Genomic DNA, 17,824 nt, shown 5'->3' with positions numbered 1-17,824 from the left:
CATTGCTTCTGGAGCTTGATTTCTTTTTTTTTTTAACGTTTATTTATTTTTGAGACAGAGAGAGACAGAGCATGAACGGGGGAGGGACAAAGAGAGAGGGAGACACAGAATTGGAAGCAGGCTCCAGGCTCTGAGCCATCAGCCCAGAGCCCGACGCGGGGCTCGAACTCACGGACTGCGAGATCGTGACCTGAGCTGAAGTCGGACGCCCAACCGACTGAGCCACCCAGGCGCCCCTGGAGCTTGATTTCTTAAAGCAAGTTTGTTCCATGCACAGTGTTCCAATTTTATTAAAAAACATGCTAGAAGGGGCACCTGGGTGGCTCAGTCAGTTAAGCGTCCGACTTCAGCTCAGGTCACGTTCTCGCAGTCCGTGAGTTCGAGCCCCGCGTCGGGCTCTGGGCTGATGGCTCAGAGCCTGGAGCCTGCTTCCAATTCTGTGTCTCCTTCTCTCTCTGCCCCTCCCCCCTTTATGCGCTCTCTCTCTCTCTCTCTCTCTCTCTCTCTCTCTCTCTCTGTCTCAAAAATAAATAAATGTTAAAAAAAAATTTTTTTTAAACATGCTAGAATATAAGGCAATTAATGTAAATTTTTACTCATTGATTACAAAGGCTAGAAAAGAGGCTGTGTTAAAGACAACAACCCTTCCTGCCTCAAAATAAGTAAACATAAAAAAAGATTAACATATTATACATTTTTATGGTGAATTTCAGGTAATATAGAGATACTTAACACTGAAAAGCGAAAATTACTTTTTACTCCTCTCTTTCCAATCTCATTCTCCTAATCAGAAATAACCCAGTCACCAGTTTGATGTGTATCCCTCTAGACTTTTTTCTATGTGTACAATATATACATATATAAATATGAAGCTTTGTTTTATTTATGTATTTTTAATTTTTTTAATGTTTATTTCTGAGAGAGAGAGAGAGAGACAGACACCAAGTGTGAACGGGGGAGGGTCAGAGAGAGAGGACGACACAGAATCCAAAGCAGGCTCCAGGCTCTGAGCTGTCAGTACAGAGCCTGACACAGGGCTCAAACTCACAAACCACAAGATCATGAACTGAGCGGAAATCAAGAGTTGGATGCTTAACTGACTGAGCCGCCCAGGCGCCCCCAAAATTACCTTTTTCAAACAAAAACATGATTATATCACTCAGTAGTTATAACTCTTTAGTAGCTTTGTGGGAAAAAAAAATACATTTTTTTGGTCCTCCTGTGATTATTGTTAAGAATGTAGCATGAAATACACTAAAGGGGCACTTAAATTGTGAGCCAAGAGTCCTGTGTTTGAGTCTCAGGTATCAAGACTGATTTGGTGACCTTGGGCAAGGCTATTTAACTTCTTGAGCTATTTCCTCAAATATCAAATATAGATAGTGTGAGGAGGGGGATAAGGTAATAATATGAAAGGTACAATATAAACGCAGGACATTGTTAATAGTTAACCTTGTATTTGTTATGCCCTTTGAAAAATTGTCCTTGTGTCTTATCACAGTATCTAGCAGGTCATGGTAGGATTTTTACGAGCTGAACCACCCTTCATTTCACGTTTCACATAATAAAAACCTCAGTCACTAAGAAAAAAAAGTTTAGAAAAGTTAAATGACTTGACAAAAATGAAAACTAGTACCATGTCAGTAGTAAAATGCTGTATAACCTTGACCTTGTAGTCTGATAGTCTTTCCACCAGGCTCTGCTGCCTTCCCAAAATAATTAAGATTATGTATTTATAAAAATCACATAAATATGTTGTGATTGCAATTTAATTATATAACTCATCCTTCATAAATTGAGAACAGTGTAGAATGGCACATCCATATTATTTACTGTCTTCATCAGGACCTTTGGCTTACAAGAAATGGCTTGCAAAAAGGGAATTTATTAGTAGATATAATTAGCTAGGAGGAATATTAGAGCAGCTCTGAGAATGGAAGGTCCTGGATTTCAGAGACTAGAACTGCATCTCAGGGTGGTTAAGACTCTCTGTCACTAATGGCCCTAGGTCTGTGTCCTTAGTTAGCAAACCAGGAAGAAGGATGGACTACAGCTCCGCCTCTGGGAAGCTTGGGAGGATTCCATTTGGCCTAGCCCACATCTTGCAACCACTCCTGTAAGTAGTAGTAGATTAAACCATATGAAATTGCCAGTAAATATTTTTTACCAACTTGAAAGGCCATTTTGTATGGTTAACCTATTAATAGTGCAGGGTGGCAGAGGGGAGAATGAGGCATCATTGATTAACAGCCCTAATGGGACTTCAGAAAATGGTAGAGTTCCACAAAAGAGAAGAGGTGCTTTTCTTCCAACCAGAAGAAGGAAAATAGGAAGGCATTCTGGGCAGACAAAAATCATAGTGACATAATAGAACGCACGAAGCGTGTGGGTCAGCTAGAATTCAGCTGGGCCACTGTGGAAATGAAAGAGGCCTCAAATATTAAAATTTCTAAAGTGAGAGACTGAATTGTTCTTACTAGTCCTTTTCTTAAGCATCTCAGTTTGACAGAACTCCTTTTATGTAACAAATGTGCCCAAAGCACTCAAATTACAACTATTGTACTTTTCTGTTGTATCCTAACATTTGTTGGATATCAAACATGTTTAGGCACCTTCCTCATAACCTGTTTAAAGATGAAGAAATTGAGGTTCAGAGAATTTGCCTAAGATTATACAGCTAATCGTTATTAAAGTCTAAGTTGAAGATAAATTTTCATTCTATACTGGTACTTCTCAAAGATTGTGCATGAAATACATCTAAAAGCAGAAGAGGAGTATGGGGTGCCTGGGTGGTTTAGTCCGTTAAGCGTCTGACTTCGGCTCAAGTTATGATCTCACCGTTCATGGGTTCGAGCCCCATGTCGGCCTCTCTGCTGACAGCTCAGAGCCGGGAGCCTGCATCTGATTCTGTGTCTCCCTCTCTGTCCCTCCCCCTTCTTCCTTCTTGCGCTCTGTCTCTCTCTCTCTCTCTCTCTCTCTCTCTCTCTCTTTCACAAAAATAACGTTTAAAAAATTAAAAAAAGAGAGTACATATGTATACCTGAGAGGTCTGTTGGCATATGTGATCTTAAACATAAATATTGTTTACGGCTCCATAACAAAGTGGTGATAGCGTTGCTTTTTAAATGCTGAATGTTTTAACTCAAACTTTGAGTTAAATTGTCTTTTTAAGAAGATGGATAACACATTCTCTCAGTAGGAGAAAAATGGCACACTATGCCTTTATTGTGTGAATAACTGACCCAGTTTATAAAACTCTGGTCCAAACCATACTTCTTGTAAGAATCTGAATTTTCGTGCTTATAGTGCATTAGCCAACAGCTATTGATCTTTCTATACGTTTGGGTTCTGACCGACCCAACTGTTAACAGTGTGCTCTAAAGTTACATAGCTTTGGAAGTAGTTTGTAATTGCTATGTTATAGTTAAACTTTATTTAGTCTTTTTGTTGTTGTTGTTACATACCTAACAAATAAGTATTAGCTGTGTGCTTTATAGAAACCATACTTCCTTTTTCAAGAGTTGGGACATCGGGTAAGAAAAAACAAGAATATATAGCAATATCTTGTGGCATTTGGGGAGTATAATAGTAAAGACAGAAATAAAGAGTGCTTTCTGATCATTGATGCTGAAGGTGAGTGGTTCGCAGTCATACATAAAGCAAAACTGTGAAGTGATTTGTACTCCTTTTTTATTTTCATAGAGAAGTAGGATAATGATGTGATAATTTAAAGGATACTTTGGATACTTGACTATCTTGCAAGTTTCCAGAAGTCTCCAAAGTGATCTATTTAGAGAAAATTTTGATGAAAAAACTAGTTAAGGTTATAGTATAATAATGGGGAAAATTTGATCATGGGGAAAATTTTCATAATTGTAGTTTTACATCAGATATATTAACTTTTACTATTTTTAGTTCATTCAAATAGCTATGGAAAATATTTACAGAAGTTAATCTGTGTAAAAATGATGGGTTTGTTTTCCCCCCCAATTTTTGTCATCTCTTAAAAGACTTACCTGAATAGATCTTCTTTATGTTCCTTTTTTTGTTTGTTTGTTGTTTTTTAAGAGCATGAGAGTGAGTGTGAGCAGAGGTGGGAGGGTGGGGAGAGACGGGGAAAGGGAGAATCTTTTTTGTTTTTTCGTTTTTTTAAATGTTTGTTTGTTTATTTTGAGAGAGAGAATCCCAAACAGGCTCCATGCTGTCAGCACAGAGCCCAATTCAGGGCTTGTACCCATGACTGTGAGATCATGACCTAAGCCAAAATCAAGAGTCAGAAGCTCAACCGTCTGAGCCACCCAGGCACCCCTGAATAGATCTCTTTATTTGTTGTTAGATTCTTTCTTGAACAGTTTACTTAAAAAAAAAAAAAAAAAATCTTCTTCATTTTATAGATGATAGTATTTCTGCTGCAAGTACTTCCGACGTTCAAGATCGCCTCTCAGCTCTTGAGTTACGAGTTCAACAACAAGAAGATGAAATCACTGTGCTAAAGGCAGCTTTGGCTGATGTTTTGAGGCGTCTTGCAATCTCCGAAGATCATGTAGCCTCAGTGAAAAAATCAGTTCCAAGTAAAGGTAATTGTTTATTAAAGTAGGAAAAGTCTTGCTTTTTGCAGCTTACTTTGCAATAATGTGTAAAACCTGTGTATTTTATCAGTGACATTAAACCAAGAATATAAAACTATAGTTTGTCTTTTGGATTAGCTGTAACTATAGTTTGTTACATTGCCTTTTTTTTTTCATTCCCAAGAAATTCTGAAAGTTTACTATTTATTATTTTAAGTAAGAATATTTTTGTAATACCACTGGTTGTACATACAGCTTTTATGTCATAGTATTTGTGTGAATTTAGTATTTTCCAACTAGATAACAAATTTACTGAGGGCAGGAATTGAATCTTCTTTTTGTGTCTCCCATAGTAATTAATTAGCATTGTATCTTGAACATAGTAGATAGGCACCCATGTACTTTTTGAGTCAGTCCTCTTACCATTACAGAAATGATAAAAGTCATCGTTCAAACAACCTTATTCTAAGCCTTCTGTGGTCATTAGTGAGAAAAGTTCTAAAGAATTTAAGCTCTGAAACTTATTACCAACCCCAGTACCATGTTAATTTTAACTTCTAGATATTAAGGGTTTTCACAGGTTGAGGGAAACCGTCATTAGAATGCTATTATTCTGAGTTTGGAGCAGATCTTGTGTGGCCTTTCCCTTCCTCCAACCACCCAGAAAGAATTTTAAATTCTTTTATGTTAAGCAACTGAATCTATTATTTCATATATCTTACGATTTTTTTGATAGAGTAGGTGGACATAGGCATAACTGTCCCCCATTTTGGCAATGGGCAAAGTGAGGATATTTATGAATTCAGTTTCTGAATGTTGAGTTTGAAGTTATATGGTGTGGAGGTAGACACATAGATAGCTGAATTATAGGTCTAGTGTTCATGTTAATCTTGGCTAGCAGGAAGAATTTGGGAATATTCAGCTTATGGATAACAGTTGGAGCCATAGAAAGAGGATGTAAAATGAGAACGAGGCTCAGGATAGTTCTCTTGGGAGCTCTAGTATTTCAGCAAAGAAAAAGTGATTCATGTTGCCAGATGCTACAAAGAGATTGAATAGAACAAAGACTGAGAGGTGACCCTTGGATTTGGCATTTATGAGGTTACTAGAAACCCCCACAAGCAATTGTAGTGGAGTGGTAGGATTGCAAATCAAATTACAGTTGACGAGAATTGTGGAATTGGGAGTCGCGACTGTAGTCACTCTTCAAAAAATAGGCCTGAGGGAAGAAAGATGGTAGTAACTAGAGGAAGATGTTAAATTGAAGGTCAGCTTTAATTTAATTTTTGTCGTTTAAGATGTTATAGACTTGAGGATAAAGATAAGCCGAGGACAAAAGACAGCATGGAGGAAGATATTAATGCCAACGTGAATAGGGGGTGGGAATTGATGAGGCAGGTTTCCTGAGAGTTTGGACAAGAACTGTAGCACAGGTAGGAAACTATTGGTCTTAGAAGACTCCTTCTTCTGGGATAGACTGAAAAGAGCTAAAACTATGTGGGGGGTCACTAAATATTCACAGTTGTCAGGGCTGGAACTTCGATTCCTTACCACTTTTCCTCAGGAGACGGTGATGCTCTCTAAGAAGGTAAGACAGTTCCTACCGGTGAAAAAAGGGGTAACTGGAACGACTAGAAACAGGAGACCGTAGACATACGAAGGAAGTGCTAGTCACCTTGAAAACATTGAAGTGGTGCATTCTGATTGTGTGGTTCCTATTCTTTTTTTTTTTAAGTTACTTTTAATTTTTATTATTGAAGTGTATAGTTAACATACAGTGTTACGTTAGTTTCAAGTGTACAGTATCATGATTCAACAATTCTGTTTAGTCAGTGCTCTCCATGATAGTTCCCATACATTATCATACCTTACATTATTACAGTATTAATGACTATATTCCCTTCCCTATGCTGTATTTTAATAAATGAATGGGTAAAGAAGATGTGATATATGTGTGTGTGTGTGTGTGTGTGTGTGTGTGTGTGTGTGTACACACACACATACAGTGTGATTCCCATTCTTATACTTCCCACCTTCAAACACTCTAGGCCTAGGTAGTTAATAGTGGAGACTTAGACAGGTGGCTGGGTTGATCTGCTCCATTAGTGGTTAGTAAGATAAATGTGTCAGTGACAAGGGATAAGGGACTGGAAAGTTTGGCAAAAGATTTCATAGAAACCACTTTGGCTAATAATGTTATATTGCAGTCCTTAAATTTTTGTGAGAACCAGCTTTGAGGACTGCCAAAATCAAGCCAGGAAGAACTTTATTTGGTTATAAATTGATTTTAATAAGAGGATTCTGGAGTTGTTAGAGTAGAATGAGGAGCCAGATCAGTTAGTGTGTGTGGGCTTTAAAGGGAAGGTGAACTTGGTGTAGAGAAAGAACACACTTACCATTTATAATTGACATGTAACCTCAGCTTCTGACTGTATAAATATTTTAAATTCTGAAAGAGAAAATGGTACAGTGTTTGGTTATTATCCACAATATTTTTGAAAGCTTGTTTCAGGGGCGCCTGGGTGGCTCAGTCGGTTTAGCGTCTAACTTCTGCTCAGGTCATGATCTCATGGTTCGTGAGTTTGAGCCCCAGGTGCTCTGTGCTGACAGCTCACAGCCTGGAGCCTGCTTCAGATTCTGTGTCTCCCTCGCTCTGCCCCTCTCCAGCTCACTCACTCGCTCTCTCTTTCAAAAATAAATAAACGTTAAAAAGATTTTTTTAAAAAAGAAAGCTTATTTTAAATAGGTCATACTAGTTAAAAAACATTGAGAATTTTTTTATTATGCTAAAACAACAGTATGTTATAATTTTGTGTTGAGAAAAATTTAAACACTTTTTTCTGATTTTTTTATTTCCCAAGATATTTGAGTAAAAAATATTTATGGAGAAATTAAAAAAAATTTTTTTTAATGTTTTTTTATTTATTTTTGAGACAGAGACAGAGCATGAGCAGGGGAGGGGCAGAGAGAGGGGGAGACACAGAATCTGAAGTGGGCTCCAGGCTCTGAGCTGTCAGCCCAGAGCCCAACGTGGGCTCAAACTCACGGAGTGTGAGATCATGACCTGAGCTGAAGTCGGACGCTCAACCAACTGAGCCACCCAGGCACCCATTTATAGAGAAATTTAAAGACTGCTTTTTAAAAATTTGATAGACAGTGGTAAACTTTGTATGATGCATCAGTTACTTCGTACTTACCTGTTCCAATGTCATAAAATACAAATAAAATTAAATAGCTGTAGTTCCTATTCTCCAGGGACATACTTTCTGTAAGTTACTCTTTCTAGTCTTTGTTTAGTTGTCCTTACTCATAATTCCTTTTTTCTCTGAAGTGAATTTAGGATCAGATTTGTTTAAGGCTCTTTAGTGACGACTTAACCTAGTTCTGGAGTTACAGAGCCATCTGCAGCTGCTACATTGGAACTTTTTTTCCCCCACATACTATCAACTCCTAATCCTTATTAATAACCTTATTAATTAGATAGGGAGCTCCTTTCCACTAATTGTACTTTATAAGCTTACTATGACTGCTCTTCTTACAATGTGCCAACATGGTTACATTCTGAAATGGGGTCCACTAGTGATTATTCTTTTTTTCTTTTTTTTGACTTTTTAAAAATTTTTTATGTTTATTTTTGAGAGAGAGATACAGAGTGTGAATGGGGGAGGGGCAGAGAGAGAGGGAGACACAGAATCCAAAGTAGGCTCCAGGCTCTGAGCTGTCAGCACAAAGCCCAACGCAAGGCTCGAACCACGAGCCGTGAGATCATGACCTGAACCGAAGTCAGAACTCAACCACCTGAGCCACCCGGGTAGCCTACTAGTGATTATTCTTTAAGTTACTTAGTTAGATGCAGGCTTTGAAATGCTGTCTATAAAATAGATTAAAGGGGGAGTTGATTATATAACAATTTGGGGAGATACTATTTTAGAGATGAGCATAATTCATTCATTGTTAAGAATTACTCTGGTTCCTTTTAGTGGAAAAATTTGCTTGACTAATTTTTGTTTGCCAATATTGATACTTAGAGAAATATGTATTTAAAGGTTTTAAATTTATTATTGGAAATTCTAAACAGCTTTATCGTGGAGTTTATTATACAATAGAAATTATTAGGAAAATATTAGGTGATTCTTCACTATTGATGTTTGTATATAGCCTAATAAAGATCAACTGTCAGTTTTGATATTAAACAGGATTTATATTATGAATATTTGTAATGATCGTTTTAAGCAAAGTATTTTATAATAAATGAAGTTTTTCATAAAATGCTCTTTTTAAAAAATAAAATTATTTTGTGGGAATTTTGTATATATTTTTAATTTTTTTTTAATGTTTGTTTTTTTTTGAGAGAGAGAGAGAGACAGAGCCCGAGCAGGGGAGGGACAGAGAGAGGGAGACACAGAATACAAAGCAGGTTCTAGGTTCTGAGATGTCAGCATGGACCTGACCTGGGGCTCGAACTCAACGAACCATGAGATCATGACCTGAGCTGAAGTCCGACACTTAACCCACTGAACCACCCAGGGGCCCCTTGTATATTTTTTCTTTATTGAAAAAGTAATTTCTGATACTGTGGAAAATTTTATCTTCTATGTGAATTGTTTTTTAGTCCTCTGTGAAATTAGAATTTATTGTATTCACTTTCACATAAATTACTGATAGGAGAATACTCACTATCATTTGCTTAGATAGCTACACTTTTTTAGAGCATTTTTCTTTAGAAGTAAGGCTAACCCCCTGTTGGATAAATAAGTGTGAAAGCTCTTTATGAAACTGTGGTTAAAAGTATAGGCTAACTTCCTTATTGATAAATTCAACTAATTTTGCTAGATGGTGGTGATACGGGGGGGACATAGCTTTAGGTGTGACTAAAACTAAATGTTGTGTATGCTGCTGGTTTAATGACATTCTACTGTGTCACTTCGTAGTAATATTACCATTCAGTAGATGTCTAAGTCAGAAGCACACCTAACTAGTCATTTCAGTATTTTTAGTACTCTTCTGTTAGTTTATTCCTTCTCATGTGCCAGCAGTATTAAAAGCTAAGCCCCATTTTTTTCTTTGGTATATTATGCTCAACACTTAACTAAGGTAGAAATTTTCCCAGTAGTTTTTTTTTTTTTTTTAATTTTTCTTTAACGTTTATTTATTATTGAGAGACACAGACAGAACATGAGCATGGGAGGGGCCAGGAGATGGGGAGACACAGAATCTGAAGCAGGCGCCAGGTTCTGAGCCGTCAGCACAGAGCCTGATGCGGGGCTCAAACTCACAAACCAAGAGATCATGGCCTGACCCAAAGTCTGACGCTTAACCGACTGAGCCACCCAGGCGTCCCCTCCACCCCCCAGTAGTTTTTAAGGTAGCCAGTCATTTAAGTTTCTCATATACCTTCTCTTCTGTTGGAGAATTTTTTCCTTTTGACGGCATATGTTCATAATATATGTAGCAGTTGTAACGGAGTTCCTGCCAAAAGGAAAAAAAAAATTACCTGTATTTTGGAACAAACGGGAAGGCCCAGGGAACACTTTGGCAAGATTAGCTGCCAGGAAGACAAATTATGTCACAGCTGGTGCCTGGGAAACCCATTAAGACCTCTCAGGGTGACCAAATGAATGTAATTTGAGAATACAGTCCAGTGGCATTATGTGAAGACAAGCTGTTAGTATACAATGGTATATAAGCAAAGGAGTCAAATTTATCTGAAGATGAGAATCAGTCATTTTACACCAGGAAACTGCTGGTAAACCAAAAGTATCAAGCATTGCAGAAGACATTTGAGAAATGAGAGAGCCCAGAGGCAAAATTGAAATGTAAAGAGTATCTGTTTTCTTAAAAAAAACAATCCTAATTGTGTAGAAACTGGGATAATGTACAGGCACAGGTCTGTATCATTGCCTCTTACTCCAGATAACATTTGGGAAAAGACAAAAATTGTCATAAGTTTGCTGTAAATGATGTTGATAAGTAAATTATACTAACCTGGTTGGAAAGTGAATTTCCTTGGTGGGCCCTTGGGCCAAAGTGACTGGTGATTGTGGTAGGAGATGGAAGTGTTTTATTATTTGACAACAGATCAAAGACTTCTAAGATGCACTTTGCATATAGAAGTATATGAGTAGATATTGCCTCAGACCAGGCAACAATTACCGTTTCCAGAAATCTAGAGTTCCATTTCTATATGAAAGTCAAATCTATCTTTGGTCATTTCAACTCAAAATATACTTTCAAAAAACTAGTGGCCATTAGGAGTTGAAAGGACTGAAGTACACCTTCCTGTGAGACAAAAGGAAAGGAGCTTGAAAATATAAAGAGAGTGGAAGAGGTCTGCTTTTGGAGCTGTGGGGCATATGATAGAGAATCTGAGATAAATAAAAAATTTTGAGTGTCAGCTAGAGTTCTTCCTCCATGGATCATCTTTATCCTTCTTCTGATCAAAAATTTTCCCATCTTTTTTTTTTTTTTTTTTAATGTTTATTTATTTTGAGAGAGAATCCCAAACAGGCTCTGCCCTGTCAGCGCAGAGCCCAACAAAGGGCTCAATTCCACGTACTGAGAAATCATGACTTGAGTTGAAATCAACAGTTGGACACTTAACCAACTGAGCCATCCAGGTGCCCGCCATATTTTTCCATCTTTTAAGGTTCAAACTATTTCCTGACAATATTTCCATTTCTTTGTCTCTTCTTGGAATCATTTAAAAAGTTTTAAAAGTCTGTTTTGGTATGTATATTTGAGGTTCCTGCTAGATTATAATCTATTTGAAGGCAGGGACAGTTTGTTACTAACAGCTAGCCTTGGGATGACTCAGTAAGTACTTGTTAAATTGAATGTGGAGAGTAGAAAGTTTTAGAAGCAGGAAGTTGTGGTTTAAAAAAAAAAAACTGGTTTAGAGAGGGGATTGGGATAGATCCAGGATTAAGAGAATATTAGGGATTAGGGTAGCCAGGATTTTAGATTTTGTGATTTTGAATATGGAACAGTTTCTAGTGATAACTTTACTGTGTGAGTCTAGAGTATAGTATAGTCATTAGTATTTAGGAACTGTCAGGCTAAGTTATCAGAAAGGTCCTATGCTTGAGTCTGTCATCAAGGAATATAAAACATATGGTTAGTATTCTTATGTCATCATAAAGTATAAAAATTATTGTTGGCCTTCAGCTGGCATTAATGATGGTTTCTACTCTAATTAAAACTAAATACCTTCCTGGTTTATAGACTTTTAGCCTAAATTTCTATTTCAGCCAGGTTCCTGCTCAGAAATAGAACTACTTATACTTTTGTAAAAAAGGAGAGGTTCCTGCTGCTTCCAGTCCTGTAGGCTAATCTTTGAGATCATGGCTCAGACTTTATAATGTCTAAGCCATAGAGGAGAGGGATGTGTGTGTGTGCATACACATATATACATATATGCACACACACACACAGCACTAATGGTGCATTCCAGTCATGGATCTGTGTAACTTCAATAATCATTTTTATGTTCCATTCTTCCAGTTAAGTTCCTAATATCCTGAATTTCAAAGAATACACTTTAGACTTCTCAACTGAAAAACAAGCATTCACCCACAGTTCCTTTTTGTTTCCTCCCTTTGCTTTACTTAATGCATTGCCTCTACCTTGGGAGATGATTTACTCTTTCATCCAAATGCTAAGGATTCCCAGTACCAAGAGCTATTTCAAATTAAACTGTAGGATTAAAGGTGACCATGAAAACCTTCTTTTGGCCTTTTCTTGCTATTTATTTATTTATATTATTTTTAATGTTTGTTTTTGCGAGAGAAAACACTAGCAGTGGAAGGGCAGAGAGAGGGGAACAGAGGATCTGAAGCAGGCTCTGTACTGATAGCAGAGAACCCGATGTGGGGCTTGAACCCACAAACTGTGAGATCATGACCTAAGCTGAAGTTGGATGCTTAACCTACTGAGACACCCAGGCGCCCCTCTTGCTGTTTACATTAGTATCTGGGGTCCTTGATGATTTAGTACTATTGTCTGCTTAGAATTTCCTTTCCCCCTACTCCCTCTGGTAAGTTTCTGTGTGTTATCCTGGCACTGCTTAAAATGTCACTCTACGTTAGGCAGAATTATTTCTTTCTCCTTAACTACTCCTTCTGCCTGGACTCAAATGTTGATTTCACTGCTTACCGCAATAGAACCTTGAGCATGTTAATAATCTCTCCAATTTCTTCATCAGTAAAATTGGGATGATAATAATAAATCCCTTTCAGGATTATGGGTAAGGTTAAAGGATATACCACTTATGAAGTACCTAGGACAATGCCTAGCACCTGGCAAGCACTTGATAATTAATATTACTCCACACCATTTACTGTATTGACAGTGTCTGTTTCCTTCATCTTTTCAGTGAACGAGGCACTGTTTTAGGTGGTGGAGATTAAAGAAATAAAAAACACGGACTTTGCCCCCAAAGGACCTCAGGTAAACTGAGAAGACAGATAGGTCAGTATTACAAAATTATAGGTAATTCGTATTAAAAAGGTAAATTCAGGGTGCTGTGGGAGCACCTAGGATAAATACTTAATTAACTCAAACCAGAGTTGAAAGTTCCTTGCAGGAGGTGACATCAGCACTCATCTACCTTCATGATTTTAATAGCCACTTATTAGTACCAGTTCCCAAATTGTTCCCAGATCTAGGCTTCAGCACTTCAGAATTGTCTATCTTACTAGATTGTTCTGTTTGTGTGTCCTTCAGAATTCGTAAATGTCCCCAAATTGAACTCCTTATTCTTTAAGTCTTCTAAACACTTCTTAAAACTGACTCCTCCCCTGCATTCATGCTACCAGGCTCTTATTTCATATCTCCATCATCTATGCTTGGACCACTGCCCTAAAATCTGCTCTTCACATAGCCACTAGAGGGTTTTCTCTAAAATGTAAATTGAACTAACTCCTTTTTTCCAGCTCAAACGCTTTTAGTGATTTCTATCCTCTGTAGATAGAGTCTCCATAATGTAACTGCTGTTTACCTCTCCCATCTGGACTCTGCTGTCTCTTGTTTCACATTCTCACCACACAAAGAGCTTTTTGTCTGCCTCCTCTCTTCCATGCACTCACACACACCCACTTTGCTATTATAGTCTGTTTCTTTGCACATACTAGAGTAAGCTCCAAGTATCTTATCACCTATCTTTTACTTGGCTTAACACTTTGTTCTGCATTTCTTCTAGGAAATCTTTTTTGAGTTCTGTGCTCCCAATCATCTTTATAGAGTTATGTGTCTTTCCTTTGTACTTGTTCATACTCTGTTCATATCACTGTTACTGTACTTACCACATATTTTCATTGCCAGTGTGATTCTCTTGCAAGATGTTGAACTCCTTGATGCCAGTAACTGCCTTTTACTCTTTTGTAAAACAAGGCTTTTAAGTCTTTTGTAAACCCATGGGTAGATGGATGATGAATATGTGTTAATTTAGGCAAGCAGGGATGACTAGCATATGCCAGAAAGGACAATCCAGGCGCAAAAGCACAAAGGAGTAAAAGTACTTAGTTAAGGAATTCAGAGGAAACTGAAGCATGAGGTGTGAGGTTGGGAGTGTTAAGAAATGAACCTAGACTATTAGATAGGGCCCTTGGTGAAAGGTTTTCTTACGCCTTTCTGAGGAATTTAGTTCTTATCCGGAGGGCACTAGAGAACCATTTAGGGATTTTAAACTGAGGAGCGACAGGTTGATTTACAGAAATTCATTAATTCTGAAATCCCTATATTTCTTGCATTTTAACATCTCTGAAATTACAGCACCTGTTTCTTACAATTGATTGTGCCTACAGTTCTCACAAGCAGCACATCCTTATAGGGCATTCGAGATGATGGTGCATGTTACTGTTGATGGCATATCAAATTCAAAGACATACAGCTTGTTTCAGAAAGAGGATTCTGATGCAGTGTTGACAATGCCTTTAAGAGAAGGGTAATATAGCAAGTAGGGAGAATAGAGCTAAAACTGAACATAATCCAGAACAGAAATTTGAGGCAGTCGTGGTGAAGTTGCATTCATTTAGTCTTCAGATACTGATCAGGTGCTTTCTGTGTGCCAAGCACAGTATAAATCACAGGGATACATACAAGAAGCACAAAACAAGTAAGGTTTCCAAATAGAGTTACAAATAATTATAAATGGGGATAAGGACTGCAAAGGAAATAAAAGGGGGTAGTAAGAGAGTAAGATGATCATAAAAGCCGTCTTTGACGAAGTGCTGTTCAGCTGAAATTTAAAAGGTGAGGATGAGCCTTCCAGGTGAAGAACATTCCAAGTAGCAGAACAAATGTTAAAGATTAGGTGTAAGAAAGGATAGGAGGAAAAATTGAATTCAAGATTTTGGTCATAAGCCAAAACAAAACAAAAAAACAAACCCGCCTTGACTGTTATCTCACACCATACAAAAATGAACAAAATGGATCATAGACCTCAGCATATGAGCTAAATCCATAAAATTTCTGTAAGAAAATACAGGGGGAACCTTTAATGACCTTGGGTTTGGAAAGAATGTCATAAATAGGACACAAACAAGTACAAATAATAAGGGAGAAAGCCATTAATTGAGCATCAAAATTTAAAAATCTTGTTCTTCCAAAGATTTTTGAAAATAAAAAGGCAAGCTACAAAACGGGAAAAAATAGTTTCAACACATATCTCTCAAAAAACTTTTATCTAGAAGACAGCCCATTTAAAAAATAGGCAAAATATATAAACGTACACATGACTAACAAAGATATATGGATGTCAAGCACATAAAAAGATACTCAGTACTTTTAGACATTAAGGCAATGCAGATGAAAACCACAGTGAGATGCCACTACATGCTCAGCAAGGTGGCTAAAATGAAAAAGACTGGTCGTTCCAAGTATTTGCAAGGATGCAGAACAACTGGAACTTTTATACAGTGCAGGTAGGAATGTAAAATGGTGCAACCACTTTGGAAAACAATTTGGCAGTTTCTTAAAAAGCTAAATATTCAGGTACCATACAACCCAGGTATTTACCTTTAAGAAATGAAAGCATGTATCCCACAAAGACTTGTACACTTATGTTCTTTGCAGCTTTATTTTGTAATACAAAAATATGAAAACAACCCCACTGTCTACAGGTAAATGAATAAAAGTATTGTGATATATCCATGTAATGGAATAGTATTGGGTTATAAAAAGGAATAATCTGTTGATACACTTATCAGCTCAGATGAAATTTAGCATAATTATGCTGAATTTAAAACATCAGGCAAGAAAGATATACATTGTATTATTCCATTTATATAAAATGCTAGAAAATGTGAACTAACCTGTAGTGATTAGGAAGTAGAGTGGTGGTTGCTTGGAGTCCAAAGTTGAGGGAGGGAGAGGTGGATTATAGGACACAAGGACACTTTTGAGGATGATGGCTATGTTCACTGTGTTGATTGTGGTGATAGTTTCACAGACATATATGTATGTCAAAACTTAGTAAATTGTACACTTTATACATGTACAACTTACTGTATACCAGTTATGTCTCAATTAAAACCAAGGAAAAATAAAACAAAAAGAAGTTGTAGAAGCAGCAAAGGACTTAGTCACCTATTAATTGTTGGCTGTATGGAAATGGAAGAATCAAAGCTAATTTCCTGTTTTCTGGTTTATACCATGAGTGGGTGGTAGTAAAATGTAAGCAGGAAAAGAAGATCCAGCAAACGAGAGTGAGAAAAAATGGTCAGAGAGCTAAGACAAAATTCAGGCAAAGGCAGTGTCCTAGAAACTAAGGACATTGTTCCTGCCTGAATACCGTCCTTGCCTGAATGGTCAGCAGTATTAGTTGGTGAGGGAAAGCTAAGCAGCATAAGGACTGGAAAGCATCCTTTGAATTTAGTGACAAAGAACCGTTGGTGATATTGGCAAGAAAAATTTCTGTGAAGTGGTTAGATGATAGATTGCAGAAGGTTGAGTTGCATTCCTACCAGAAATACACAAGGATTCCAGTTTCTTCACATTCTTTGCAACACTTGCGTTTTTTTGTTTTTGATGTAATAGCTATAGTGTAATCACCTAATGGGTGTGGTTGATCTCCTGATTTCTTTTGTTGTTTTTTTGGTTTCAACAATAATCAAACTTTGATTTGTGCTGTTAACTTTTGAAAAATTTTCATAAATGAGCAACATGAAATCACATTTACATATCATTTTATCATCTCCAGAACCCCTTTGTTTATTTATTTTTTAATTTTGTTTGTTATTTTTTTAAAATTTACATCCAAATTAGTTAGCATATAGTGCAATAGTGATTTCAGGAGTAGATTCCTTAGTGCCCCTTACCCATTTAGCCCATCCCCCCTCCCACAACCCCTCCAGTAACCCTCAATTTGTTCTCCATATTTATGAGTCTCTTCTGTTTTGTCCCCCTCCCTGTTTGTATATTATTTTTGTTTCCCTTCCCTTATGTTCATCTGTTTTGTCTCTTAAAGTCCTCATAGGAGTGAAGTCATATGATTTTTGTCTTTCTCTGACTGATTTCACTTAGCATACTACCCTCCAGTTCCATCCATGTAGTGGCAAATGGCAAGATTTCATTCTTTTTGATTGCCGAGTAATACTCCATTGTATGTATATACCACATTTTCTTTATCCATTCATCCATTGATGGACATTTGGGCTCTTTCCATACTTTGGCTATTGTTGATAGTGCTGCTATAATCATGGGGGTGCATGTGTCCCTTCGAAACAGCACGCCTGTATCCCGTGGATAAATGCCTAGTAGAGCAATTGTTGGGTCATAGGGTAGTTCTATTTTTAGTTTTTGGAGGAACCTCCATACTGTTTTCCAGAGTGGCTGCACCAGCTTGCATTCCCATGATCTCCTTTTTGAGACAAGGTTTGGGACATTGAAAGAGAGCATAGAAAGTAGATTGCAGACTCTGTGTGGGTGTGTGTGTGTGTGTGTGTGTGTGTGTGTGTGTGTGTGTGTGTGTGTTATGTAGTGGTTAATGGGGATTTTTTAGTGTGTAACAAAAAACAAAAAATTATACACTAAACCTTGCATTGCGGGTAAGTTGTTCTATGAGTGTTGCGCAAGATGAGTAAACATTTCTTTCTTTCTTTATTTTTTTTATTTAAAAACAAATTTGTTGTAACGTTTACTTACCTTTGAGAGAGACAGAGACAGGATGTGAGTGGGTTAGGGGCAGAGAGAGAGGGAGACACAGAATCCGAAACGGGCTCCAGGCTCCGAGCTGTCAGCACAGAGCCCAACGCGGGGCT

General features: G+C 37.4%; 1 protein-coding gene across 6 annotated transcripts in view; it reads left to right on the top strand.

The window, feature by feature from the left end:
- EML4 (EMAP like 4) overlaps positions 1–17,824 on the top strand; it is a 161,027-nt gene that overhangs the window by 66,143 nt on the left and 77,060 nt on the right. For 5 of the 6 annotated variants that reach the window (XM_053200997.1, XM_027033640.2, XM_027033641.2 and 2 more), the window contains exon 2: positions 4,395–4,577. In XM_053200997.1, the coding sequence (XP_053056972.1) occupies positions 4,395–4,577 (183 nt within the window). Of the gene's footprint in view, positions 1–4,394; positions 4,578–12,939; positions 13,014–17,824 lie in introns of those variants that run through there. The other variant, XM_053200998.1, reaches the window with a different exon arrangement.

Source organism: Acinonyx jubatus, chromosome A3 (genome assembly GCF_027475565.1).
Source record: "Acinonyx jubatus isolate Ajub_Pintada_27869175 chromosome A3, VMU_Ajub_asm_v1.0, whole genome shotgun sequence".
In the NCBI taxonomy this organism is placed as follows: Eukaryota; Metazoa; Chordata; class Mammalia; order Carnivora; family Felidae; genus Acinonyx; species Acinonyx jubatus.
Note: the sequence above shows the minus strand (reverse complement) of the source record. Positions and strands in the feature narration are given on the sequence as shown.